Source organism: Neoarius graeffei, chromosome 26, assembly GCF_027579695.1.
Source record: "Neoarius graeffei isolate fNeoGra1 chromosome 26, fNeoGra1.pri, whole genome shotgun sequence".
Classification (NCBI taxonomy): domain Eukaryota; kingdom Metazoa; phylum Chordata; class Actinopteri; order Siluriformes; family Ariidae; genus Neoarius; species Neoarius graeffei.
Window position 1 is genome coordinate 46,729,797 of NC_083594.1, and position 26,744 is coordinate 46,756,540.

A 26,744-nucleotide genomic window follows, 5' to 3' on the forward strand; every position below is an offset into this window, starting at 1 on the left:
CTCATATCCGTGTCTCAACAGTAACAAGTCGTTTTTTTTTTTCGTAAGGGATTACACAAGTGACAGCTGGCTCTACTAATAAAGCTGAACTTTTTCCAGAGGCCACCATGCACCACTGAAAGAGATTTGGACTGAAACATTTCGTTCTTTGCTCCGAGGCATGAAATTCCCGCTGAAAAATGCTTGTGGATAAAAGGAAGGGAGGACAGAGAAGGGAAGGAGACTTGTGTCCACTACAGGAATGCTCCCTCACTACAGTGAAACACAGGCAATGCTATAGTTTCCAAAGGAAACAAAGGCAGAATTCAGGTTTGATAAGTTCAGTAATGTCCAGGGAAGTCCCCGGTCATGCTGAATACACACAAACCTTCTTCATTATCCACACAGAAATCTGTGATCACTCACAAGCAAAGCTTACGATTACTACTAATAAGAAAAACTACTACTACTATTATACTGTTGCTAAATAATAATCTTTGCTAAATTGCGAAGAAATAATCTTTCATTGGTCACCGTTTATCTCATCTCTCCACATACACACACAAAAAAAACCCCAAAACAAAACAAAAAACCCACCCACACACCACACTTGAGGGTCTCCTAAACTGGTCTTTATCTCTTAACAGCTTTATCTTACCCCTGTGAGGTCAAAAATGCCTTCTCAAATTTTAGTCATGCCAAACTAAGCCCCGTGAAAAGCACTCTTCACAGTACAGATTTAGAATCTCGAAATGGCAAACCATTACCTCCGAACAAAAGAAAAGTTATTCGTTTTACAGCCTTCTAAGAGGCATGGAAAGCAGCCATGTGAACCGTCTGGCAAAAAAAAAAAAAGTGAGCCATTACAGTGTATATTGACATACCAGAATGTCTTTTGGGATCCAAACAGATCTATATCATCTCATGAAACAGTTCTAAGAGACAGTGCTGCACGGAAACGTCCTCTGGTTTCTGTTGTAGTTTACTTTCCTAATGAAACTTGAGCTTAAGCCTTAAGTGCAGATGTCCTACTGCCTCATGCTGACCTTCGGAGGCTTTTTACTCTCTCTCTCTCTCTCTCTCTCTCTCTCACACCGACGGAGTCTGAAGATCTAAAACTCATCAGGAATCTTATGCAAAAATATCCTGGTTTTTTTTTTTTAATTCAAAATTTATCAAATCTTCTCGGCTTAGTGAGAGCGCACTGGGTAAATTCCAGCTGCAAGATAATTAAAACAAACAAACAAACAAACAAACAAAAACAAAAGAAGAAGAAGAAGAAGAATAGCTCCAGGCATTGGAATAAAAAAAAAAAGTTAAAAATCTTTTCATGTTTTCCGGGCCAAATGTTTAAAGTAACACCCACAATATTATCAAAAACAGTCGTTAGGAGGGTGTGGCGATGCTTCTTCTCCAAAGGAGACAGACAATAACAGTTGATGTCAGTGTTTAGATCATGTTATGAGTGTGCGTAAAGTGCGTAAAGTTCCATCCTGGCGTCTGTTTGGAAGGATAGAATGGAATAAAAGTTGTTTTTAGGTTAATTATAGCGGATCATTTAGCTGTGCAAGTAAAAACAAAAACAAGACACCTTTTGAAACCTGAGATAGAGAATCCTGGACTCACCCATATTGACGAAGCTCATGACCATGTCTGCGTCGCTCAGGTAGCGCCGGTCCCGCCGCGTCGGTGTCGGAGCCAGAACCGGAGGCGCAGCGCGAGAGAAACCGTCCAGGGCCGCGTTGTACAACTCCAGCATGTAGATGGGCGCCGCTGTGCGCCGTTCCGGAGAGTGCGGTCGCGGCCGCCGGGGCAAACCGAGCACGGACAGGATCTCTCTCTGCACTTCACGGCGCTCCTGACTGCGCAGCGCTCGGTGCACGAAAGCCGAACCCAAGTCGCTCTCCATCGTGAAGTTTGCGCCGATCAGATCTGCGCACCAGCAGCACCAGCACCACACCGCCATCAACCTCCACTGCGACATGCTGGAAGTTCAGCTCCTGGGTTTTGTCCAGCAGTGAGTTCCAATCCCTCCCTCTCCCTCTGTGCGTGTCGGTCTCTCTCTCCTTCTCTTTCTCCTCTCAGCCGTCTGTGTGGCTCCTCGGTTCTTCCCTCGTGTCCTCACGCGATGCGCTGCCGGTTGCGCTCCACTGAGCGCAGACTTTAAGGAGCGCGCTGCACCTCGGGGGCGGACCTCATTAGTGATGAAAGGGGTGTGGTTTAAAAAAAAAAAAAGATGGGGTGTTAAAATAAAATAGATAAGACCATCATTGAACGAGTACAGCTGGGTTTACAACTTCCTGACTAGATGCTGTAAGTTATAAATAAAGGATACAATACAAAAAGATAGATAGATAGATAGATAGATAGATAGATAGATAGATAGATAGATACCTTTATTTGTCACATGCACACTTCAAGTACAGTGAAATTCATCCTCTGCATTTAACCCATCTGAAGCAGTGAACACACACACACACACAGAGCAGTGGGTAGCCATACTAAAGCGCCCGGGGAGCAGTCAGGGGTTAGGTACCTTGCTCAAGGGCACTTCGGCCCAAGGCCGCCCCACGTCAACCTAACTGCATGTCTTTGGACTGTGGGGGAAACCGGAGCACCCGGAGGAAACCCACGCAGACACGGGGAGAACATGCAAACTCCACACAGAAAGGCCCTCGCCGGCCGCTGCCTTGAACCTTCTTGCTGTGAGGCGACCGTGCTAACCACTACACACCATGCCGCCCTTTCTTTTTTTTTTTTAGAAGAAAAAAAAAATAGATAGATAGATCCCTTTGGGAGGGTTCCCTCACGGAAATTAAAATTCCGGCAGCATCATTACAGAATAAACAGAGAATAGAAAATAGAGAAAACTTCTAATTAAATTAAGTATTAACATATACAAATATAAAAAATAAAATATGAAAAAAAAGTCCAGCAGGAGAGGTATTGCACATTGTATTGCACAGGTATTGCTTTTTTGTCAGGCTAGGCTACTGCTCCTTCCCGTCCTCTGTCTTCCTGTTACCCCTCCTGCCCCCCAGAGAGGAGTTGTACAGTCTGATGGCGTGAGGGACAAAGGAGTTTTTAAAGTGCATATTCTGGACCAATTTCGTTTTTTTTTTTTATATGAAAGTATGTCCCTTTACACACTCATCCAGAAGGGTAATTTTGCACAAGGCCATCTGTCTACAGCAGAAAAAAATAAAATAACAAAACACGTCTGGAAAAATCCCAAGGGAGTCTGGAGCCAGATTCGTGACGTCACCTGCGGAAGCGCCAGCAGGCTGCGTGAGCTTTACACGGTTTCAGTGCACAGCCTGTGTAGACCAAGCGCTCCCATTTCTCTCTCATTGTCCGGTCTTTTGGGAAACGATGAGTAGTAATCCCATCAAGATTGGTGTTGCTACACCCTCCTACGATACATCTCATTCATTCATTATCTCTAGCCGCTTTATCCTGTTCTACAGGGTCGCAGGCAAGCTGGAGCCTATCCCAGCTGACTACGGGCGAAAGGCGGGGTACACCCTGGACAAGTCGCCAGGTCATCACAGGGCTGACACATAGACACAGACAACCATTCACACTCACATTCACACCTACGGTCAATTTAGAGTCACCAGTTAACCTAACCTGCATGTCTTTGGACTGTGGGGGAAACCGGAGCACCCGGAGGAACCCCACGCCGACACGGGGAGAACATGCAAACTCCGCAAAGAAAGGCCCTCGCCGGCCACGGGGCTCGAACCTGGACCTTCTTGCTGTGAGGAGACAGCGCTAACCACTACACCACCGTGCCGCCTACGATACATCTGTTAACCATTTTAATAATTACGTGATAACGTTGAAGAAATTTGCAAAAAACCACCAGATTGTTTTCTCATAAACAAACCACTGCTGACGTAGGATTCAGAGGGAGGCGTCCCGCACGCGACGTCACAAAAATCAATGTTTGCCGGGAAATCCAAATACCAATTTTTTTCAGAGTCAGACCAATTCGCCTCAAATGGCTCGATTTCAACTGAATTTTTCTGGTATTGCACAAGGTAAAAAAATTGCACAAAATGCAAAATGTGATGGATATTTGACCAAAGTTTAATATAAAAGAGGAGGATTACATTGATCTTGCTCCTGAATTTACCCGTGATATGCACTTTAAGTCTGTTAAGCTAGTATCTCACTGGGCTGCGACAAATTGCGAACGTCATTCGTGAGAGAGTTTCAAAAGTGTCTTGAAACATTTGCGGGGCTTCTCAATTTCCTCACATGAGTCGCAAAGTGTCGCTCCTTCGTCACTGAAATTTTGAACATGTTCAAAAAATTCGTGCGACAGAATTTCTCTCAAAATAGCCGCGAATGCGTCGCTGGTGTCGCAAAGCCGTCGCGAACCCTTCTCAAGTCAGTTTCCGTGAGGCTTCCTCTACTTCCCTGCCTGCCGAGGGAAAGCCGGGCTGTGACAGCCTGCGACTAGTTGGAGACCCAACAATTGCGGTAAAATATGCGAATATCAATTCAGTGTGTCTTTTGTCTGTTGTGTCTTTAACTAGTTGCAGGCTGTCGCAGCCCAGTGAGATACTGGCTTTAGTCCTGCACTTGGATAAGAGCATTTTGTCACTGAACAGGCTCCTCTGGTTGCTGATGACGGTGTGCAGAGGGTGACTAGCATCGTCCATGATGTTCAGTAGTATATTCAGAGTGTATACAGTATGTATATATGTGTGTGTAATAACTAAGTAATAATTAACAGCAGGATAAACAAAACAATATAGACATTCTTCTTCTTCCAATTTCTGTGTGGGGTCAGTTTTTATAAAGGCCCGAATCTGGGGCTCCAACCAGTAATGCTAGGATCGGAGCACACGATATTTTTATCTTTCATGATCATCACTAGGGTGGCACTGTCACCTCATAGCAAGAAGGTCCTGGGTTTGAGCCTGGCGGCCGGTGAGGGCCTTTCTGTATGGGTTTCCTCCGGGTACTCCGGTTTCCTCCAAATTCCAAAGACATGCAGGTTAGATTAATTGCTGACTCTAAATTGACAGTGAGTGTGAATTCTTGCTTGTCTCTTTGTGTGGGCCCTGTGATGATCTGGCAAAATGTCTAGGGTGTACCCCACCTCTTGATAGGCTCCAGCTTGCCCACGACCTTGCACAAGATAAGCGGTTACGGATAATGGATGGATGGATCATCACCAAGTCAGATTAGGCAATCAATCATAGTGTCATAAATTCTCGCAGTGTCTTGGTGGGAGACTGGCGACACAACAAGTGTGACCCCAACTAATCATCGTTCACCTCCTTGTGTGTTGTCGGAGACGAGGGTCAATTGTCAATCACGGAACAGAAGGAACGAAGTTGACAAAGTAGTCGAGAAATTACAAAAATTCTGACATGTTCGACTTTTCATCATGGCGTCATGACCACATCGCTGTTCTTCAATTTGTGTCACACGATAACGCCCGTTCACTGTTCCCGACGTTCATTCATTTGTATTTGGGCCTGACGCTGGAAATTTGTCAGCTGAATTTGTGTAGTATGATCCCGGTATAACCCAGAGCCTTACCCTGCTGAGCCACCACTGCCTCACAGAAACAGTATTTTGCAGTCATAGAAACAGCTCAGATGTACAAAGCAGCAACAAAACCAATACAGTACCTACTGGAATGAAGATATGGCGTCTTCGTAATAAACACAATGAAAATAATTTTAAGAATATTCAATGCACTGTATGTTTTTTGTCACACATGAAAATCACACATCGTAAAATAATTATTTGATCACAAGTTAAGAACGACATCTTAGAATGTAAAGCATGACGTGCTCTCCATCTGATGGCCTATTTGTGACCAAAGACAACCAATGTCAAAGTTCTAGCGGTGTCAGAAATGTTTTGTTAGTTTATATTGGAATCATCTTGTGCAGCGTGATAGGTAATAATCTTAAAAGACATCTGAAATCACACTGTATAACCAAAACTAAGTGGACACCTGACCATCACACCCTATATATAGTTCTTCCATAATTTTTTTTGTTGTCACAAACTTGGAAGCACACGGTTGTCTAGAATGCCTTTGCGTGCTATAGCAAAACAATTTTACTGGAACCAAAAGGCGCAAACCTGTTCCAGCATGACAATGCCCCTGTGCACAAAGCAAGCTCCATGAAGACATGGTTTGCCAAGGTTGGTGTAGAAGAACTCAAGCGCCCAGCACAGAGCCCTGACCTCAACCCCTCTGAACACCTTTGGGATGAACTGGAATACAGACTGCACACATGAGGAAACCTTATGTTTCCTATAAATTTCAATATGTGTAGAACAGGGTTCCTTGCCACTGCTACGTACCTGAGGTGTGTCGAATGCATATTGTAGCATCTTAACAAACTTTGTCAGGTACAAGAACTTTTTTTTTCCTTTGGTTTGTGTGTGCGTTTGTCTCTTGTCTTAGGTATTTGTAGCCCATGGACGATTTATAGAGTTGAACTTATGGTGGGCTTCTTATAGAAATTACATTTAATCTTGATTTCAAATGAAGATTTTTATATGGTGTAAATCGGTGCATTACTAGTACCTTGTTTTCCGAACGCATCAGCGCTCGGCGACACCCACTTGTCGGCCCAAATTTGTTGAATCAGACAAAAACTGCAGAACGTAAAATCTTTTTTTGGCTTATACTCATAACACGATGTGCTCACCCAGGGTCGATTAAGTGCACAGACAATCAACAAAAAAGTTCTTGTCAGAAATTTTTTATTATAAATCTCAGACTGCATTATGCTTGTCAAAAGCCACCAATAGGAGGACGGCATAGAATTACGCAAAAAAAAAAAAACTCACGGGACAGCTACAAATACGGGAGCGTCTATGAAGAAACATAAATGTAAAATCCTAACAGACAGAATAAAATATTATGCTTACTACCTGAAGCTCACTTTGAAGGATTTTTTTTTTTTAAAGGTCCCATGGCATGAAATTTTCACTTTGAGGTTTTTTAACGTTAAAATGAGTTCCTCTGACCTTCTTAAGTCACCCCAGTGGCTAGAAATTTCATAATGTGTAAACCAAACTATGCCCACCCTTTGTCAACATTTGAGAATGGCGCGTCAAAATGGCGCGTTGATAGGCTCTTCCCTTTACTACGTCAGCAAGGGAGAGGAGGATTACATTGATCTTGCTCCTGAATTTACCCGTGATATGCACTTTAAGTCTGTTAAGCTAGTATCTCACTGGGCTGCGACAAATTGCAAACGTCATTCGCGAGAGAGTTTCAAAAGTGTCTTGAAACATTCGCGGGGCTTCTCAATTTCCTCGCATGAGTCGCAAAGTGTCGCTCCTTCGTCACTGAAATTTTGAACATGTTCAAAAAATTTGTGCGACAAAATTTCTCTCAAAATAGCCGCAAATGCGTCGCTGGTGTCGCAAAGCCGTCGCGAACCCTTCTCAAGTCAGTTTCCGTGAGGCTTCCTCTACTTCCCTGCCTGCCGAGGGAAAGCTGGGCCGTGACAGCCTGCAACTAGTTGGAGACACAACAATTGCGGTAAAATATGCGAATATCAATTCAGTGTGATTCCAAGTGAAAATTGTTGCTAATTTGCATATTTTAACGCAATTGTTGTGTCTCCAACTAGTCGCGGGCTGTCGCAGCCCAGTGAGATACTACCCTTACTCCAATACAAGTGAAAGTTGTCCAGTCAAATTTTTACTTATGTTAAAGTATTGAAGTACTTGCTTTTAAAAATACTTAAGTATTAAAAGTACATTTTCTATTGCCACAATGGTAAAAAAATAAAACAACCTAATGCCTCTGAAGCAACCTACTGGATTTACTGACAAACTTGTAGAACCTGTAGAGCTGAAACTCCACCTGACATGCTAGCAAACTCTTTTCAAACTCGAAATCATACTGGATAGGTAACGTTACTAGAAAAGAAAGGTTTCTACATTCTGTTTATTTGGCAAGATTATGCTCATGTTATTCATGTCAGCGTAACTCCGTTTTTACATGCTAACTAACAGTGTCCACGTTAACTAGCAATGTGTAAACATTAGCCGTGGACAAGGCGACGGCAACTTGGTGGGCAAATCCATAGAAAGTCATTTGACTAACCAGACTGCATAGCTATTGCAACGTTATTGCTAGCTCTAAAAGCACAGACAGCTTCATTGCAGGCTTTCTCTTGGAATAAAACGTTCGCATACCTCAATATGCTTCCGCAGGTTGGACGGCAAGCTTTTGTAGGCTGTGATGTGGTTTGTTTTCGGCAAACAAAGCCAACATTTAAAACGAAATGAATCTTTAATCCTTTCTGAAAACTGAGGCCCTGTCCACACGGCAACGGATTCAGGTGACTCCGATACAATTGCTTATCGTTTAGGCCTGGCGTCCACACGGCACCGGCGTTTTGGGTGCCCAAAACGCAATCTTTTTGAGAACGGGTTCCAGAGTGGAAAGATCTGGCAACGTTGCCGTTGTGAAGTCGTCTGGGTGAGTAGAACGGATTTGTTTACGATGACGTCACAACCACATGACTGTGAGTGCTTCACGCCGGGTAGAAGTGTAACGAATATCACCAGGAAAAAGCCTTACAGAGCACTAGTGAGAGTGAAACACGAGCTTGGATATTATTATTATTATTATTATTATGTTCAGTGTTAGTTCACAGTAGTAATGCAAGAAGCAGAATAGTGACAGTAATAGTGAAGCAAAAACATGCAATTGTACAAACACTGCAGCTCTACAGCAAAATATTCATTTATGAAATGGTCCGATTCTTAACACCAGTAGTGCCAATGATCTTCTCATTGCGATGCAAGTTGTCAACAAATCCTATAACTTGGTTCATGAAACGCGCTTACAAAATATTTTCACTGTGAATATTTATTGTGTAATGGTACAATCCCGCCAGCAAAAATAGGGGAAAAAAGGAGCGATCTCACCTCTTCAGATGTTGATTTAAGTCCGACAATACATTCCTTAAAAAGGGCGTAGAGGAGCAAATTAATCCAATTTATTCCGGACCATTAAAGACGCCACCTTCCGCGTAGAATCATACGTCATCCTCGCCGCCATATTGGAGAGGTCAAAGCGGAGAATAAAGATTAGCTGCGTTTAACTGTACCAACAGGTTTACCGTCCAAACGAGATCATATGGGATTACCTTTCACAGGTGAGAAACAACAAATTAATCCATCAACGTGTATCATTCACTTTATTCCGGACCATTGAAGACGCCGCCTTCCGCGTAGAATCATACGTCATCCTCGCCGCCATATTGGATAGGTCAAAGCGGAGAATAAAGATTAGCTGCATTTAACTGTACCAACAGGTTTTCTGTCCAAACGAGATCACATGGGATTACCTTTCACAGGTGAGACTGGAAAAATACTTTTCATTGTATTTGGTCATTATAATGTAATTTTACAAACAGATTTTCCTGACTTTGTGGCTAATATGAAGTCTCGCGCATAATAGTTTATGCGCATGCGTCCTTACTTCTTCTATTGTTCTGGTGTCTCCGAAGGGACCGTCTTACAGCGCCCCTAGAGGTGTGGCATGTGTATTGCATCGTTTTCAGCAAGCGTTGCGTTGCCATATGGACCTGATATTTTACTGATTGTTGCCCATTTGGACGCGATATATTTTTAAATAACATCTCGTTGCCGTTGTCGTGTGGATGTAGCCTGAAACACGGGTTTTCGGTATGGCCATGAGTGCGTGCATTGTCCAGAAGGACCACCTCCTTCCATTCTGCCATCAACTGATCGTGTTCAAATAATGCTGCTGAGAAACTGAACTTGATTTTATAGTCTGTGGACGTGACGTGGCCCGAGTGATTACTGAGAGGCTGTAAAAACCAAATCAGGTTTTATAAAAGAAAACAAAATAAATATCCACTTTCAAAGCTGCTTCATGGTAACGAGGACCTTGATAGAAATGTAGTGGAGGGGGGGCGTCGTGGCTCAGGTGGTTAAGGCGCCATACCATGAATGCGGGCGACCCGGGTTCGATTCCGGCCCGAGGTCATTTCCCGATCCCTTCCTGTCTCTCTCTCTCCCGCTCATTTCCTGTCTCTACACTGTCCTATCCAATAAAGATGCAAAAAGCCCAAAAAATATCTTTAAAAAAAAAAAAAAAAAAGAAATGTAGTGGAGTAAAAAGTACGATATCTGTCTTTCAAATGTAGTGAAGTTAAAGTCATAAGTTTCCAAAAAAATACTCCTCAAGTAAAGTACAGATACTCAAAAAGTGTACTTAAAGGACATGGGACATGAAACATAAACGCACGCTATATCAGTTTCTTTCCATTAAAAATATGAAATAATTGCATCAACAAATACAAAATTATCTATTAAATTCAGCAAAATCGTTATATTCGTGATGATTATATGGCATTTCTGCTCGAGCTCCGATATGCATATTTTACAACCGGAAGAGCTGCTGTCACGTGATCATACGTCACAAAAACTTTCGGGTACAGCACAAGCGGGTAGATGAATATGGAGAAGTGTGAATCGTGATGATGACGAATGCGACAAAATAGTTTTTGTGTCTTGGATGACAAGAAAATTGTTTCGTTTTTAGAGTGTTTAACGTACATTGAACATCATGGTGTATTGCGACCTCCCAGTCAGTCAGACGCGCTGTCACTCCTGTTAGCAATGTAGCTAGGCTCAGTATGGCCAATGGTATTTTTTGGGGCTGTAGTTAGATGCGACCAAACTCTTCCACGTTTTTCCTGTTTACATAGGTTTATATGACCAGTGATATGAAACAAAGTTCAGTTACACAAATTGAAACGTAGCGATTTTCTATGCTATGGAAAGTCTGCACTATAATGACAGGCGTACTAACACCACCTGCGCGCTTCGACAGCGCATTGATACCTTCACTCGGAGTTGTACCATTATTTTTTAGACAGGGCAGACGGACCAGGGCATTCGCCCGCCTGGCCGTGCCCGACGAGGAGCGCTCTCGGCCGGCTTGGGAGGCAGACGGCAGCCCCTCCTGGAAGTGTGGTTTTACCATGGGCCTCATGCGGAAAAATGCCGAGGTGCATTCACTAAGCGACTGAAAGCCGAGGTAAGGATTAGTATTATAATTTTGGGTGTATCAATTATTGATTATCATAATTCTGACTCGTTTCGCCATTTTGAATGTTTTCATCTCGGACTCTGGAAGCATTGTATCTCAATCAATCTCGAAAAATATCAGCAAAAAAAACCCTAGCTTGCAACGGACTTTAGCTAGATGATGAAAGTTCTATGATGAACTTTCAATGTATGATACAAAAATAATACTTCTTTCAACAGATCATTAGCCTTTGAGCAGAATTGTTTTTAACTTACCAGGAAGTGTTATCCAGCCGACCGCTTTCAGTTTCATGGGGACTGAATGAACTCTCACTCTCAGAATCATCTGACCCGTCAGAGTAAAGACAAGATCCATGTTCATGTGAATTTCCAGCTATCGGTTCGAATTGATAGGGTCTAACTTCACATCTCTGTGAAACATCGGGAATGTCACAGTCGATGGTGTCCATTTCGGTAACCTGTTTACATTAGATTCCCAAGTGCTGGCTCCTTGGAAAGTTTTTGTGACGTCACGGGTCACGTGACCACCTAGCTAATTAACGAATCATTGTTTTACGCTGATGTATAAAAAAGTTGAATAATGTGATGATTTTCACATTTTTGACGCCCTGCAGTGATTTAGGCCCTGTCCACATGGCAACGGATTCAGGTGACTCCAATACAATTGCTTATCATTTAGGCCTGGCGTCCACACGGCACCGGCGTTTTGGGTGCCCAAAACGCAATCTTTTTGAGAACGGGTTCCAGAGTGGAAAGATCTGGCAACATTGCCGTTGTGAAGTCGTCTGGATGAGTAGAACGGATTTGTTTACGATGACGTCACAACCACATGACTGTCAGTGCTTCACGCCTGGTAGAAGTGTAACGAACTCGATGCGAGTTGTCAACAAATCCTATAACTTGGTTCATGAAACGCGCTTACAAAATATTTTCACTGTGAATATTTATTGTGTAATGGTGCAAAGTGAGAGAGAGAGAGAGAGAGACTCTGCCCTTAGGGCAGAGTCAATCCCACCAGCAAAAATAGGGAAAAAAAGGAGCGATCTCACCTCTTCAGATGTTGGTTTAAGTCCTACAATACATTCCTCAAAAAGGGCGTAGAAGAGCAAATTAATCCATCAACGTGTAGCATTCAATTTATTCCGGACCATTAAAGACGCCGCCTTCCGCGTAGAATCATACGTCATCCTCGCCGCCATATTGGATAGGTCAAAGCGGAGAATAAAGATTAGCTGCGTTTAACTGTACCAACAGGTTTGCCGTCCAAACGAGATCACATGGGATTACCTTTCACAGGTGAGACTGGAAAAATACTTTTCATTGTATTTGGTCATTATAACGTAATTTTACAAACAGATTTTCCTGACTTTGTGGCTAATATGAAGTCTCGCGCATGATAGTTTATGCGCATGCGTCCTTACTTCTTCTATTGTTCTGGTGTCTCCGAAGGGACCGTCTTACAGTGCCCCTAGAGGTGTGGCATGTGTATTGCATCGTTTTCAGCAAGCATTGCGTTGCCATATGGACCTGATATTTTACTGATCGTTGCCCATTTGGACGCGATATATTTTTAAATAACATCTCGTTGCCGTTGTCGTGTGGATGTAGCCTTAGATGGCATTTCTTATGTCCTTTATACATAATTATACCCAGAAAAAAATCCATGTCCCATGTCCTTTAAGTACAGTACTCAAGTAAGTTTACTTTGTTACTGTCAACCTCTGCCATTTTCTGACTGATGTAAGCATAACATTCATTTTCTCTTGTCATAGGTCTATCGTTAGAGGATCTTCGTTATATAATCTGACAGGGAGAACACACATTATTGCATTGTTTGTTATCAAATTCAGCCAAGATTTTATTGGGATCATGTCATACAGTGTGGCAAATAATAATCTTACAAGACAGCTGTAATCACTCAGTGTAAAACTGAATTATTATTCACAATTTATCATGATCATCCTAATTAGTATAGGTAATCGTATGGGGCCGAGTAAAATTAAGGATTAATTTCACGAGTAATTTCGAAGTTTGAAAATTGTTCAAAACTTTGAAATCACGAGTGAAATTGATCCTTAATTTTACAAGGAACCATACGATTACTTGTTTATAATATATAGGGCCAAATTCATACTTCAGAAGCCATTCAAGTTCACAACATATGTCATTCACGTTTTCTGAACCAATCAGGGCGCAAGACTACCTTGCACGTTTGAATCAGTTTCTAAAGCGTCTTTCATCATGACACGGTGACACGACACGAGGATTTTTTTTTTTGGTATTTTCATTTTCGCTTGCAGCTTTCAATTGGTTTATCATTTCTTCGTCAAATATAGCGAAACGCGGCATTGCTGAGTCGGCCAATTTGTTGACAAAATTTGCTAATTTTTGTAACCGTAACCAAGCAACGAACTAGCCAATAGCATTTCAGAAATACGGCCCCGTCTCATCTCATTATCTGTAGCCGCTTATCCTGTTCTACAGGGTCGCAGGCAAGCTGGAGCCTATCCCAGCTGACTATGGGCGAAAGGCGGGGTACACCCTGGACAAGTTGCCAGGTCATCACAGGGCTGACATATAGACACATGCCCCTTTTCCACCAAAGCAGTTCCAGGGCTGGTTCGGGGCCAGTGCTTAGTTTGGAACCAGGTTTTCTGTTTCCACTGACAAAGAACTGGCTCTGGGGCCAGAAAAACCGGTTCCAGGCTAGCACCAACTCTCTGCTGGGCCAGAGGAATGAACCGCTTACGTCAGCGGGGGGGCGGAGTTGTTAAGACCAACAACAATAACAAGACCACGAAAGATCGCCATTTTTAAGCGGCGAGAAGCAGCAGCTGTACAAACGCGAAGTCATCCATTATTATTATTATTATTATTATTGTGTTGTTGTTGCTGCTGCTTCTTCCGTGTTGTTTTTGCTTCGATATTCGTGCCAAGGTTTAAGCAAACGTAGCGACGTTACTGACGTATACAGCAACGTAATGACGTATACAGCAACGTAATGACGTGGCACCGCGAGCGATGGAAAAGCAAACTGGTTCTCAGCTGGCTCGCAAGTTGAACGAGTTGTGAACCAGCACCGGCTCCGAACCAGCCCTGGAACTGATTTGGTGGAAAAGGGGTGACAGACAACCATTCACACTCACATTCACACCTACAGTCAATTTAGAGTCACCAGTTAACCTAACCTGCATGTCTTTGGACTGTGGGGGAAACCGGAGCACCCGGAGGAAACCCACGCGGACACGGGGAGAACACGCAAACTCCGCACAGAAAGGCCCTCGCCGGCCACGGGGCTCGAACCCGGACCTTCTTGCTGTGAGGTGACAGCGCTAACCACTACACCACTGTGCCGCCCATACGGCCCCGTGTTAAGGAAAAAAAAATCCCTCCTTGATTGACCAATCAGAATTGAGTAATTTGCCTTATGTATTATAATCCAAAATACACTTATTTATAAAGTGCTGTTACTTTAATCTAACAGTAAGTAAAGTTATATGAGGTGATGAATATATTCTGTGAATACATTACTGTGCACTGTATATGGTTTTAAACATTTTTACACAATTGTGTGTAAATGACGACCTGATGCAACATTTGGCTCTGTTGCAGATGTGACACACACACTCAGGGTGTATTCAGACCAGAATAGTTCGATAGTTCACTTGCTTTGGTCCGAACCAAATGTTTTTTTTATTTTTTCATTTTGGTGCGGTTCGCTTTCACACTGTACATTTTAGTAAGCGGACCAAAATCTGTCAACAAAGCCACGCGCCCTGAGGTCGTTCAGCTATTGGTCAGAGACGACACGCGCACAAAGCGTTAAGTTCAAAAGTAGTCATGGAGGCTTTCCGTGCTGTTATTCTTTTTAATGTCATCAAAGCTATATGTTTTTTCCAGTTTTTACTGTTTTCACAATTGTGCGATTACTATGCTGTTGTACAAGTAATTTATCAACGACGACGACAAAGGGCAAGGCGGCTACGGAGGATAGCGCTGATGAGCGCACATCATGTTGTGACAGTTCTGGCTCTTCACGCAATAGATGGATTTCTTTTTTGCGTCGCTAGTACCGCCACTTTTTGAAAGAATGTCCCTGGTTTTAATGTAGGTCTGACGGAGTTTCTTCACTTTTAGCCGACATTGTTCTGGGGAGCGCGTGAACCCCTTCTCCTTCATTTTCTCACTGAATACAGCAAACACGTCGGCATTTTTGTGCGTTCTCTCCAAAAGCTCAGATATGTGGACATCTGCCCATATATCCACAAGGGTGCGCGTTTCTTCCTCGGCCCACGTTTGCCCCCTACTCATTTTTTGTACTCTGTAGTCTAGCCTACCGCTGGTCTGAATGACTGTTGTAAGGTTCCCTTGACAACCGAAACAGTGTTTGCACTTTGCGGTGGAGTGTCAAGACTCTGTTTCCCATAATGCTCGACAAACGACGGAAGCTCCCGAGGTACAAAAAAGCAAAACTGTCGGATTAGGTCCGGTCTGCTTTCACACCTCCAAAAGATCCACACCAGGGTTCCTTTGGTCCGGACCGAGTCCGACCTTGCAGCTCGGTCTCGGTCCGCTTGTTTGGTCCGGACCAGAGTTCGGTGGTTTGTATTCAGACCAACCCAAAAGGTCCGGACCAAGGGAAATTTGGGTCGTTTGGTCCGGACCAAACAACGTAGGTGTGAATACGCCATCATATATACAAATTTGGAAACAGTATATAGAGCTGTCCTAGATTTAGTATTAAACGGGTTAACACCAAGGCACTATCTAAACAGCAGTCTGGGTTTTGTTTTGTAACATAGCTGTTTTGTGTCTCAAACCTTCATTGCCCTCCCCCTTCCCCCACGAGACCCAAATACCCCCGTTCCATAGTCCATATGTTTTAGCTTCGGCGCTGACTGCAGGACACCTTCTACCCTGCAGAGTTCACTTTGAACACAACCTGCTCTAATGTTCAGAGGCCCCTGAAGACCTTGCTTACCTATTTCACATGTGATCAGAGTTTTAAAGGCACTGGCACTAAACTCTCAAGGAAGGGAAAGTAACAGTTAAGACACATTTGGGAACAGCAGGGGTGTTCAATTTTAATGTTCGGTCTTAAATCACACACTACAAGTACTGTATAAAACTTAAGATTGTGTCCTATGTAGAGTCTAGCACCGAGAAGATTAGTACGTCGAACATACTGTAGGTTATGCAGGTTTGTGTATGAAAGGGTTATTAAATTCAAATGCTAAGCATTTCATATTTTGATGTTAAATGATGTTAAAAGGCATCTGATGTAAATAATTTACTACAGTGTTGCCAGCGATATTTCGGAGACAGTACTGTAGTTTACGCGTGCCCAAAGAAGTCCCGAGAAGTCGTCCGATGATTTCACTGTTGCATCATCGCGATCATTAGAATATCAAAAAAGGTCATACAATGAAGGATTTTCTGAACAAGAAAGATGCTGTCTCATCACAGCACAATAAAGTAACTACAGTATTTAGCACAGATTTACAAAATAGAGCCAAATTAGAGTCTAACCTACCATTTATGTATTTATAAAATATTATCATATCTACTGAGAACACAGACAAAAGGAAGAGGTGGTCATGACGAGCTGGGAAATGGACATGAAGGAAACAGTTAGAGATTAACCTGCATGTAACTTGCTTTTATTACTTGTAAACATCACCAACAGCTATGGTGTTCAGTGATTAGTCACTGGTAAAAAATGTGATCAGTGATTGGTTGTTGGTTAAAAGGTGACCGTGATTAGTCATTGGTAAAATGTTATCAGCGATTACTTGTTGGTAAAAATTGTCATCAGTGATCGGTTATTGGTAAAAATATGATTAGTGATTAGTGGTTTATAAAAGTATGTTTGATGATTAGTATGTGTTTAGAGACGATGATCAGTGATTGGTCATTGGTAAAATGGTGATCAGTGATTATTTTGGTGGAACAATGATCAGTGATTGGTCATTGATAAAACAGTGATCAGTGATTGGTAAAACAGTGATAAGTGACTGGTCATTTGTAGAACGGTGATCAGTGATTGGTTTTTGGTAGAATGGTGATAAGTGATTGGTCTTTGGTAAAACGGTAATCAGTGACTGGTCAGTGTTAAAACGATGATTGGTCTTTGGTAAACATGATCAGTGATTGGTTTTTGGTAAAATGGTGATCAGTGATTGGTCATTGATAAAACAGTAATCAGTGATTGGGCTTTGCTAAAACCATAATCAGTGATTGGTCAAACGGTGATCAGTGAGTGGTCATTGGTAAAACGGTGATCAGTGACTGGTCATTGGTAAAACGGTGATTGGTCTTTTGTAAACGTGATCAAGGATTGGCTTTGGTAAATGGTGATTAGTTATTGGTAAAACGGTGATCAAAGATTCATTGTTGGCAAAATGGTGATCAATTATTGTTGCTAAAATGGTGTTTAGTGATTAAGTGTTGGGAACATCAGCTCACAGAAACACAGCTCAGGCTTTACTCAGCTGGGATGTAAGCTGAAGAACTGTATTGGAGTGTAAGACAGTCACGAGTGTTTGCTTAAAAAAAAAAAAAAAATCACTCGATTTATAGTCTTTAGGCTTTTTTAAATAAATTTGCTCAAGGTGTCTAAAAAAAAAAAGAAGTCACGAACATCAGCACCACTGGTTTAGCACTAACTGACATCAGTTTGTTTGCCCAACCAACAATCTTGGCTGCACTATGTGTATTTTTAATTTAAATCAACAGCTCTAACGCTAAGTGTTTATATGCATTACACGAAATGTATACACAAATAATAATCTCAAACAGTAGACAGGTTGAGATGGTTTATGATTCTCCCAACTGACCGGATACTCATGATGGGTTTGATCAACTGGTTCAATCCACAGGTTTGTTGGATTTAGGGAACGGTTTAATCTCTGGAGGGCAGCGGTTGCAAAGGACAGGAGCTGAGAAACCTCGCACAGATACACCTACAGACCTGGTCATTAACCGGTAAGTTGAATCAGGTGTGTTTGTGCAGGGACGGGGATGGCACTTAAAGGTGGTTCACGCCGAGCCTTGAAGAGTCGCTTACAGGCTTTTTCCATCAGATTGTTTACACCATGCCATTTGTGTCAGTGTACTATAACTTTCACAAAGAAGTTTGAGCTCTAAAGGCTAAAAATAAGTTATGTAACCAAGTCATGTTTTGTGTCTAACATTTGCTTCTTTGGTAAATAAAAGTACATTTCAGAAGTTTATGTCCCCCAAAAAAAGATAAGTTGTAAAGTTCATTTTGGCTGAACTATTCCTTTAATCTGGGTTCGGCTCCATAACTCCCAGAAAGGCCAATGAAAAGCTTCGCCACTGCTTTCATTCTGATCCAGCACTGACCCGGCTTAGCCTCCAACAAGTGATGACAAGTCTTTAATTGTCTTTTGTCCCGTTATGGGGACGCGGCAAAGATCACAAGTGACATCTCCAGTGCTCTGCTGCTTCCCACCTGCTGTGCCTGTGCCCCGTTTCCCACTGCCACAGTGACTGTAGCCTAGAGACAGCAACCTGGCAATCATCGCCGCCCTCATTCCTCTTCCGGAACAGGTCTAAAGGTCAAATGTGTCCCACACCCTGGTTAACTCATGCACGCTGAGAGCTCACCATCATCTATCTGCGTCTCGCGTTTAGTTCTTACCAAACAATCGGTTTGAAGCTTTCTCACGGCGCTACACTCGTCTGCTTTATTTTACTATTTTTGAGCTGCACAGATTAGATTTTCTGCTTTGTAAAGAATACGCATGAGGAGTCCTTAATCAGGACAACACAAACATTTAAACTGACACTAAAAGTGACACATTTAACTCTTGATCTATAAGTAATCCAATCAGTCGCGTGGATTAATCACTATGGATCACGGTCACCCTTTTCACGCATGGATGAGCAAGGATTGAGTGTCCTAAAGCTTAAACTAACGATCTGTATGAAAATTAAATGCAATACATTTTGTCATTACCCCAAAACAAGACATGTTTAGTGTCTGAAGTTAGGGAGGCATCTTTAATTTTGCACTGGAGCTGTAAGTCTAATGAAAAGTAAGTAAAAGTTAAAGCTACAAGTTCATCATTGTGCAATATATATATATATACACACACACACACACACACACACACACACACACACACAACCATTCAAAAGTTTGGGGTCACCCAGACAATTTTGTGTTTTCCATGAAAAGTCACACTTTTATTTCCCACCATAAGTTGTAAAACGAATAGAAAATATAGTCGAGACATTTTTCTGGCCATTTTGAGCATTTAATCGACCCCACAAATGTGATGCTCCAGAAACTCAATCTGCTCAAAGGAAGGTCAGTTTTATAGCTTCTCTAAAGAGCTCAACTGTTTTCAGCTGTGCTAACATGATTGTACAAGGGTTTTCTAATCATCCATTAGCCTTCTGAGGCAATGAGCAAACACATTGTACCATTAGAACACTGGAGTGAGAGTTGCTGGAAATGGGCCTCTATACACCTATGGAGATATTGCACCAAAAACCAGACATTTGCAGCTAGAATAGTCATTTACCACATTAGCAATGTATAGAGTGGATTTCTGATTAGTTTAAAGTGATCTTCACTGAAAAGAACAGTGCTTTTCTTTCAAAAATAAGGACATTTCAAAGTGACCCCAAACTTTTGAACGGTAGTATATATACATTTTTTTTTTCGCAGTCTGGTTTTCATCAAATCCTGCGCTCTGATTGGCTGGCGAGCAGGTCTGTATCCTACGGTACGGACCCCGGTTACGGACCTCTGGCGACTCGCTCGTTCACAACAACAAGAACCATCGTAGCAATTTTTGTCAATGTTTATTTTCGCATTTCTCAGGAGAATAGCATTAATTTTACAGCATGGATAGCGATAACGACAGTCTTCACAGTGAAAGCGAGTTTTACTACCCTGAGGAAGAAGAAATAAAAGAAAACATTTCAGGAGAAAGCTAAAAACCTGTAACTGTTGCTAACGCCGAGCAAAAACATGGCTGAATCCTGAATGACTCAATTTTGTATAAATAGGGGACGACATAGGTGGCAAAATGTAGTTTTTTTCCTGCCATGAAAGTGCACTTGTATACCGAGGAGGAAGCCATTTGCATTACAGTCGTGAATGAGGATTCAAAATGGCGGCTCGGCTCGGTTTTCCCTTTCGGGCGCTCTCGTTTTCTGTTAGAATTTGGTAAAGAAAAAAATAAATATATTATTTACCAGCTTAAGGTCGGTCCGTATGGTGAAATACCGTGACCTCGGCCTTGAATACTGACCTCGGCCCAGAGGGCCTTGCTCAGTACTTTCAAGACCTCGGTCACGGTATTTCACGATACGGACCTCCCAGCTGGTAAATAACATAGATATATTGCTAAATCACTGCTTTAGCTAAATTATATCTTTTGAGTGTTGTAACCCAAAAATTGGCTGAATTCTGTGTGAGAAAGGATTCACATGACAATATAGTTACCACCCTGAAGCTGAATATCCATCCATTATCTACAGCGCTTATCCATCAGGGTCACACTGGAGCCAATCCCAGCTAACTTCAAGTGAGAAGTGAGGTACACCCTGGGTAGGTCACCAAACTATCACAAGCCGAACACAAAGATGAACAAACACTCACATTCACACCTATGGGCAATTTAGAGAAGCCAGTTGACCTAATTCACGTCTTTAGATTGTAGGAGGAAAAGTAGTCCATGTTTGACTCCACACGGAAACGCCCCAGTCGACTGTGAGGTCCAAATCCTGAGCCTTCTTGCTCTGAAGCGACAGTGTAATCCATCACGCCATCAGAAGCGGAATATTTTCCTCTAAAATTATGTATTCCTCTCATACCATAGGAATTTGCCAACAATTTTTTTTATTAATTATCTAATAACGATGTTATGGAATGTCCATGAAACACATTACTTCCTGTTTCAATTTAGTTTTCACTAACGCTATAGCAACTATAAACAGCTATTCCCTCACTATCCTCTCCTTTTTTTTGTGAAGTTAATAAGAGAAAAAAAACTTACTTTTTCACATTCCCGAGAAACCACAAAACTTTCACGTGTGAAAAAACTTGTCAAACAGCTTTACTTCTAAGTGTTATAAAGCCCTGACACTAGAGACGCCCATCACAAACGTAAAATAAACACATTTCGCAAAGATGTAAAGTCTCCTGATGGAAATCACCACCATATGAACATTTACATATGTTTTTTTATGTGGAACGTCCTCCATAGGAGTCTCTGTGCAAACTATAGAAAAGATAACTTCTTAGAATACGAGCATTAATTATTAATAAATACTGTAACCAGCACTACAGTCAGAGTTGCTGTTGCACAAAATTGATCCAACACTCTGATCAATTCAAGAGTCGATTCCACTTCAACAACTGAATAAATGGTTCCTCATCTCATCTCATCATCTCTAGCCGCTTTATCCTTCTACAGGGTCGCAGGCAAGCTGGAGCCTATCCCAGCTGACTACGGGCGAAAGGCGGGGTACACCCTGGACAAGTCGCCAGGTCATCACAGGGCTGACACATAGACACAGACAACCATTCACATTCACACCTACGGTCAATTTAGAGTCACCAGTTAACCTAACCTGCATGTCTTTGGACTGTGGGGGAAACCGGAGCACCCGGAGGAAACCCACGCGGACACGGGGAGAACATGCAAACTCCACACAGAAAGGCCCTCGCCGGCCACGGGGCTCAAACCCGGACCTTCTTGCTGTGAGGCGACAGCGCTAACCACTACACCACCGTGCCGCCCCTGAATAAATGGTTATACTTAACAAATGGTACCTCTTTCAAAAGTTCAAACTGTTAACCATACAACAAAAAAAACCACAGGAATGATTACTTTTAATGTAGGGGCACAAAGGTTAGGTCTCGAACCATTCTTAAGTTTGAGCCTTTACGATAAAAGTTTCCTGTAGAACAATACAGCAGACAGGGTTCCAAGTAGAACCATTTAAAACAGTGAAGAAACCTTAACTATGCAAAGAACCGACGAGGAACTCTTCTTTCTGATCCATGTGGTGCACATGTCAGTGCGTTGAAACCACATCTGATGTGAAAACAACAGTTAGTCATCATTTGTAGGTTCTTGTGTTTGGGATGCAGCGCTCTGCCATGGAGAAAGAAGCGGGGAAGGAATCATCACCGTCTGCTGCCTCTTCATCAAAGGCAGTGTGTGAACTACAACACACAGAGCTTACACACACCCTAGTCATGCCAACGTCACCTCAGCATACAGCACAGGCCAGGTGTTAATGCTTACACAACTAGGTGCTAATTGGTCTAAAGGGAGGTGCAGTGAAATGAGTATGGAGGTTTGTGTGTGTGATTTAAAAGAAGTGGGCTTTGGGGGGAAAAAAAATGTCGAAAGTGGTTTGTTTAAATTCATATGAACAACATTTATTTATTTTGTGGAAATATCCTGCTTTTATGAGAACTATATGTACGTATTTGTGTCCATCATTGCCTTTTAACCAGTTTAACCGTTATTCCAGTAAGACCATCTACACACACACAATTTCTTAAAATAACTTTAGAAATAGTATAATTTGAGTTAATTATTATTATTATTGCACTGTTTTGTTTGTGCACTGTGCGTTTAAATGTGATTAACGTGTGAAACTAAATCCAGTATATTTATTCCACACTGCCACCTAGTGGTCTCGAAGCTGTAAGACAGAAGAACATCTCATCTCATTATCTGTAGCTGCTTTATCCTGTTCTACAGGGTCGCAGGCAAGCTGGAGCCTATCCCAGCTGACTACGGGCGAAAGGCGGGGTACACCCTGGACAAGTCGCCAGGTCATCACAGGGCTGACACATAGACACAGACAACCATTCACACTCACATTCACACCTACGGTCAATTTAGAGTCACCAGTTAACCTAACCTGCATGTCTCTGGACTGTGGGGGAAACCGGAGCACCCGGAGGAAACCCACGCGGACACGGGGAGAACATGCAAACTCCACACAGAAAGGCCCTCGCCGGCCACAGGGCTCGAACCCGGACCTTCTTGCTGTGAGGCGACAGCACTAACCACTACACCACCGTGCTGCCCACAGAAGAACATATTTTCCTTTTTAATGTATTTAGTATGAATGAAGAATGTTGATATACAGTACCAGTCAAGAGTTTGGAAACGCCTCTAATTCAGTGGTTTTTCATTATTTTAAAATTTTCTTAATTGTAGATTAATACTAAAGTCATCTGCATTATGAAGAAATCTATATGGAATTATTTCGTAAACAAAAAAGTGTTAATCAAACCAGAATATCTCATCTCATTATCTGTAGCCGCTTTATCCTGTTCTACAGGGTCGCAGGCAAGCTGGAGCCTATCCCAGCTGACTACGGGCGAAAGGCGGGGTACACCCTGAACAAGTCGCCAGGTCATCACAGGGCTGACACACAGACAACCATTCACACTCACATTCACACCTGCAGTCAATTTAGAGTCACCAGTTAACCTAACCTGCATGTCTTTGGACTGTGGGGGAAACCGGAGCACCCGGAGGAAACCCACGCGGACACGGGGAGAACATGCAAACTCCGCACAGAAAGGCCCTCGCCGGCCACGGGGCTCGAACCCAGGACCTTCTTGCTGTGAAGCGACAGCGCTAACCACTATACCACCGTGCTGCTCCCAAACCAGAATATGTTTTATATTTTAGATTCTTCAAAGTAGGCACCTTTTGCTTAGATGACAGCTTTGCACATCTTGGCATTTTCTCAGTCAGCTTTACGAGGTAGTCACCTGGAATGGCTTTCAGTTTACAGCTGTGCCTGGTCAAGAGTTAATTTCTTGAATTTCTTAAGGTGTTTGAGACCATCAGTTGTGTTGTGAAGAGGTAGAGTTGGTATACAGTGAATGGCCCTATTTGAGTACTGTTCTAATCCATATTATGCCAAGAACTACTCAACTAAGTAAAGAAAAACAACAGTCCGTCATTACTTTAAGAAATAAAGGTCAGTCAGTCCGAAAAAGTTTGGGATGAGTTGGACCGCAGAGTGAAGGCAAAGCAGCCAACGAGTGCTCAGCACCTCTGGGAACTCCTTCAAGACTGTTGGAAAACCATTTCGAGTGATGACCTCATGAAGCTGACTGAGAGAATGTCAAGAGTGTGCAAAGCTGTAATCAAAGCAAAAGGTGCCTACTTTGAAGAATCTAAAATCTAAAACATATTTTGGTTTGATTAACATTTTAAAGTTTACTAAATGATTCTTTATGTGTTGCTGTATAGTCTGGATGACTTCAGTATTAATTTACAATGTAGGAAAAAAAATAAAAACATCGAATTTGAAGGTGTTTCCAAACTTTTGACTGGTACTGTATTCTAAATATATATATGTTATACAAGTTATGTGTGCAAGATTATTGCACTGTAATATACTAATTACGTCTATGCCTACAAATGTATGAGAACAGTGAAACAACAGTGAGGTGTGCAGTTGCAATGACTGAATGGTTCAAGGTGAAGGTGGGACTTCATCAAGGATCTGCTTTCAGTCCTTTCTTGTTTGCCATAGTGATGGATAGCTTGACGGATGAAGTGAGGCAAGAGTCACCACGGAACGTGATGTTTGCGAATGATATTGTGATGTGTGGTGAAAGTAGAAAGGAGGTTGAGTTGGGTTTGGAGAGATGGAGGTATGCATTGGAACGAAGAGGAATGAAGATGAGCAGTAGCAAAACAGAATACATGTGCATCAATGAGAATGGGGATGAAAGTGTAGTGAAGATGCAAGGAGTAGACGTAAAGAAAGTTGGTGAATTCAGGTACCATGGGTGGTGTAAGCACGGTCGCCTCACAGCAAGGACGTTCTGGGTTCGAGCCCAGCGGCCGGCGAGGGCCTTTCTGTGTGGAGTTTGCATATTCTCTCCGTGTCTGCGTGGGTTTCCTCCAGGTGCTCCGGTTTCCCCCACAGTCCAAAGACATGCGGTTAGGTTAATATGGGACGGCATTGGGCTGAGGTGCCCTTGAGCGAGGCACCTGGCTGCCCACTGCTCTGGGTTTGTGTGTGTGTTCACTGCTTCAGATGGGTTAAATGCAGAAAGGAATTTCACAAGTGTGTGATGAATAAAGTTGCGCTTTACCTGGGATCAACTGTGCAGGAAAACGGGGGCTGCGATAGTGAGGTGAGAGAGAGAGTGCAGGCAGGGTGGAGCAGTTGGAGAAAGATTTCAGGAGTCATTTGTGATCAGAAAGTCCCAGCAAAAGTGTATAAGACAGCAGTGAGACCAGCTGTGATGTATGGATTGGAGACCGTAACCTTAACGAAGAGACAGGAGGCAAAGTTGGAGGTGGCGGAGTTGAGGATTGCGATGGGACTGACAAGGTTGGACAGGATAAGGAACGAGCACATCAGAGGGACAGCACATGTAGAGAGCTTGGGAATTAAGCTAAGAGAGATGAGACTGAGATGGTCCGGGCACATCCTGAGAAGAGATGCAGAGCGTGTTGGAAGGAGAATGTTGAGAATGGCGCTGCCAGGAACAGGAAAACGAGGAAGGCCAAAGAGGAGATACATATGGATGTGGTGAGAGAGGGCATGAAAGTGGCAGGTGTGGTAGAGAAGGATGCGGAAGACAGGGAGCAATGGAGACGAAAGATCCGCTGTGGCGACCCCTAATCGGGAGCAACCAGAAGAAGAACTTTAGAAATAGTATAATTTCTGAGTTTTCTATTTATTATTATTATTATTATTATTATTGCACTGTTGTGAACAGTATTGACTACACTGTTCCGTTTGTGCACTGAAGTCTGTGTACTGTGCGTTTAAATGTGATTAACGGCATGGTGGTGTAGTGGTTAGCATGGTCGCCTCACAGCAAGAAGGTTCTGGGTTCGAACCCAGCGGCCGGCGAGGGCCTTTCTGTGCGGAGTTTGCATGTTCTCCCCATGTCTGCGTGGGTTTCCTCCGGGTGCTCCGGTTTCCCCCACAGTCCAAAGACATGCGGTTAGGTTAACGTGGTGTGGCCTTGGGCTGAAGTGCCCTTGAGCAAGGTGCCGAACCCCTGACTGCTCCCCGGGCGCTCTAGTGTGGCTGCCCACTGCTTCAGATGGGTTAAATGCAGAGGATGAATTTCACTGTGTTTGAAGTGTGCATGTGATAAATAAAGGTTTCTTCTTCAGTATATTTATTCCTAAAAATCTCAACCTAGTCTACACTGCCACCTAGTGGTAACACAGAACATCTTTTCCTTTTTTATGTATTTAGTATGAATGAAGAATGTCCTTTTTATGTATATGTTATACAAGTTGTATGCGTGCAAGACTATTGTGCAGTAATATACTAATTACATTTATGACTACAAATGTATATTTATAACGGTAGAGAGCAGATATTGGATCGGATCATTCCCTGCCTTGGAATCTCACCAATTCTTTTCAGTGAGTCAGATCATTTGACTCATCTCTTTTTATAAGGAGTCGACTCTTTCATCACACAAAATGACTCATTGCCATTTTTAATAAATCTGGCAGAGTGATTCGTTTTCTTTTGCCTAACCATGGCTAAAACTGTCTTACTGTAAAATCTAAAAATGTCAAAACAACATATTGTTTAATTTTACATCTCATATTTCAACAAATGTTAAATCAACAAATACGCTTTCAACGGTCACCTAAAAGAACCGACTCATTCGTAAA

At 42.6% G+C, this 26,744-nt stretch overlaps 1 protein-coding gene across 1 annotated transcript in view; it reads right to left on the bottom strand.

The window, feature by feature from the left end:
* The window catches only part of bmp7a (bone morphogenetic protein 7a), a 49,929-nt gene that overhangs the window by 22,778 nt on the left and 407 nt on the right, over window positions 1–26,744 (bottom strand). The window contains exon 2 of the mRNA XM_060910408.1: window positions 1,606–2,173. Within this exon, the coding sequence (XP_060766391.1) occupies window positions 1,606–1,963 (358 nt within the window). The 5' untranslated portion in view covers window positions 1,964–2,173. The remainder of the gene's footprint in view (window positions 1–1,605; window positions 2,174–26,744) is intronic.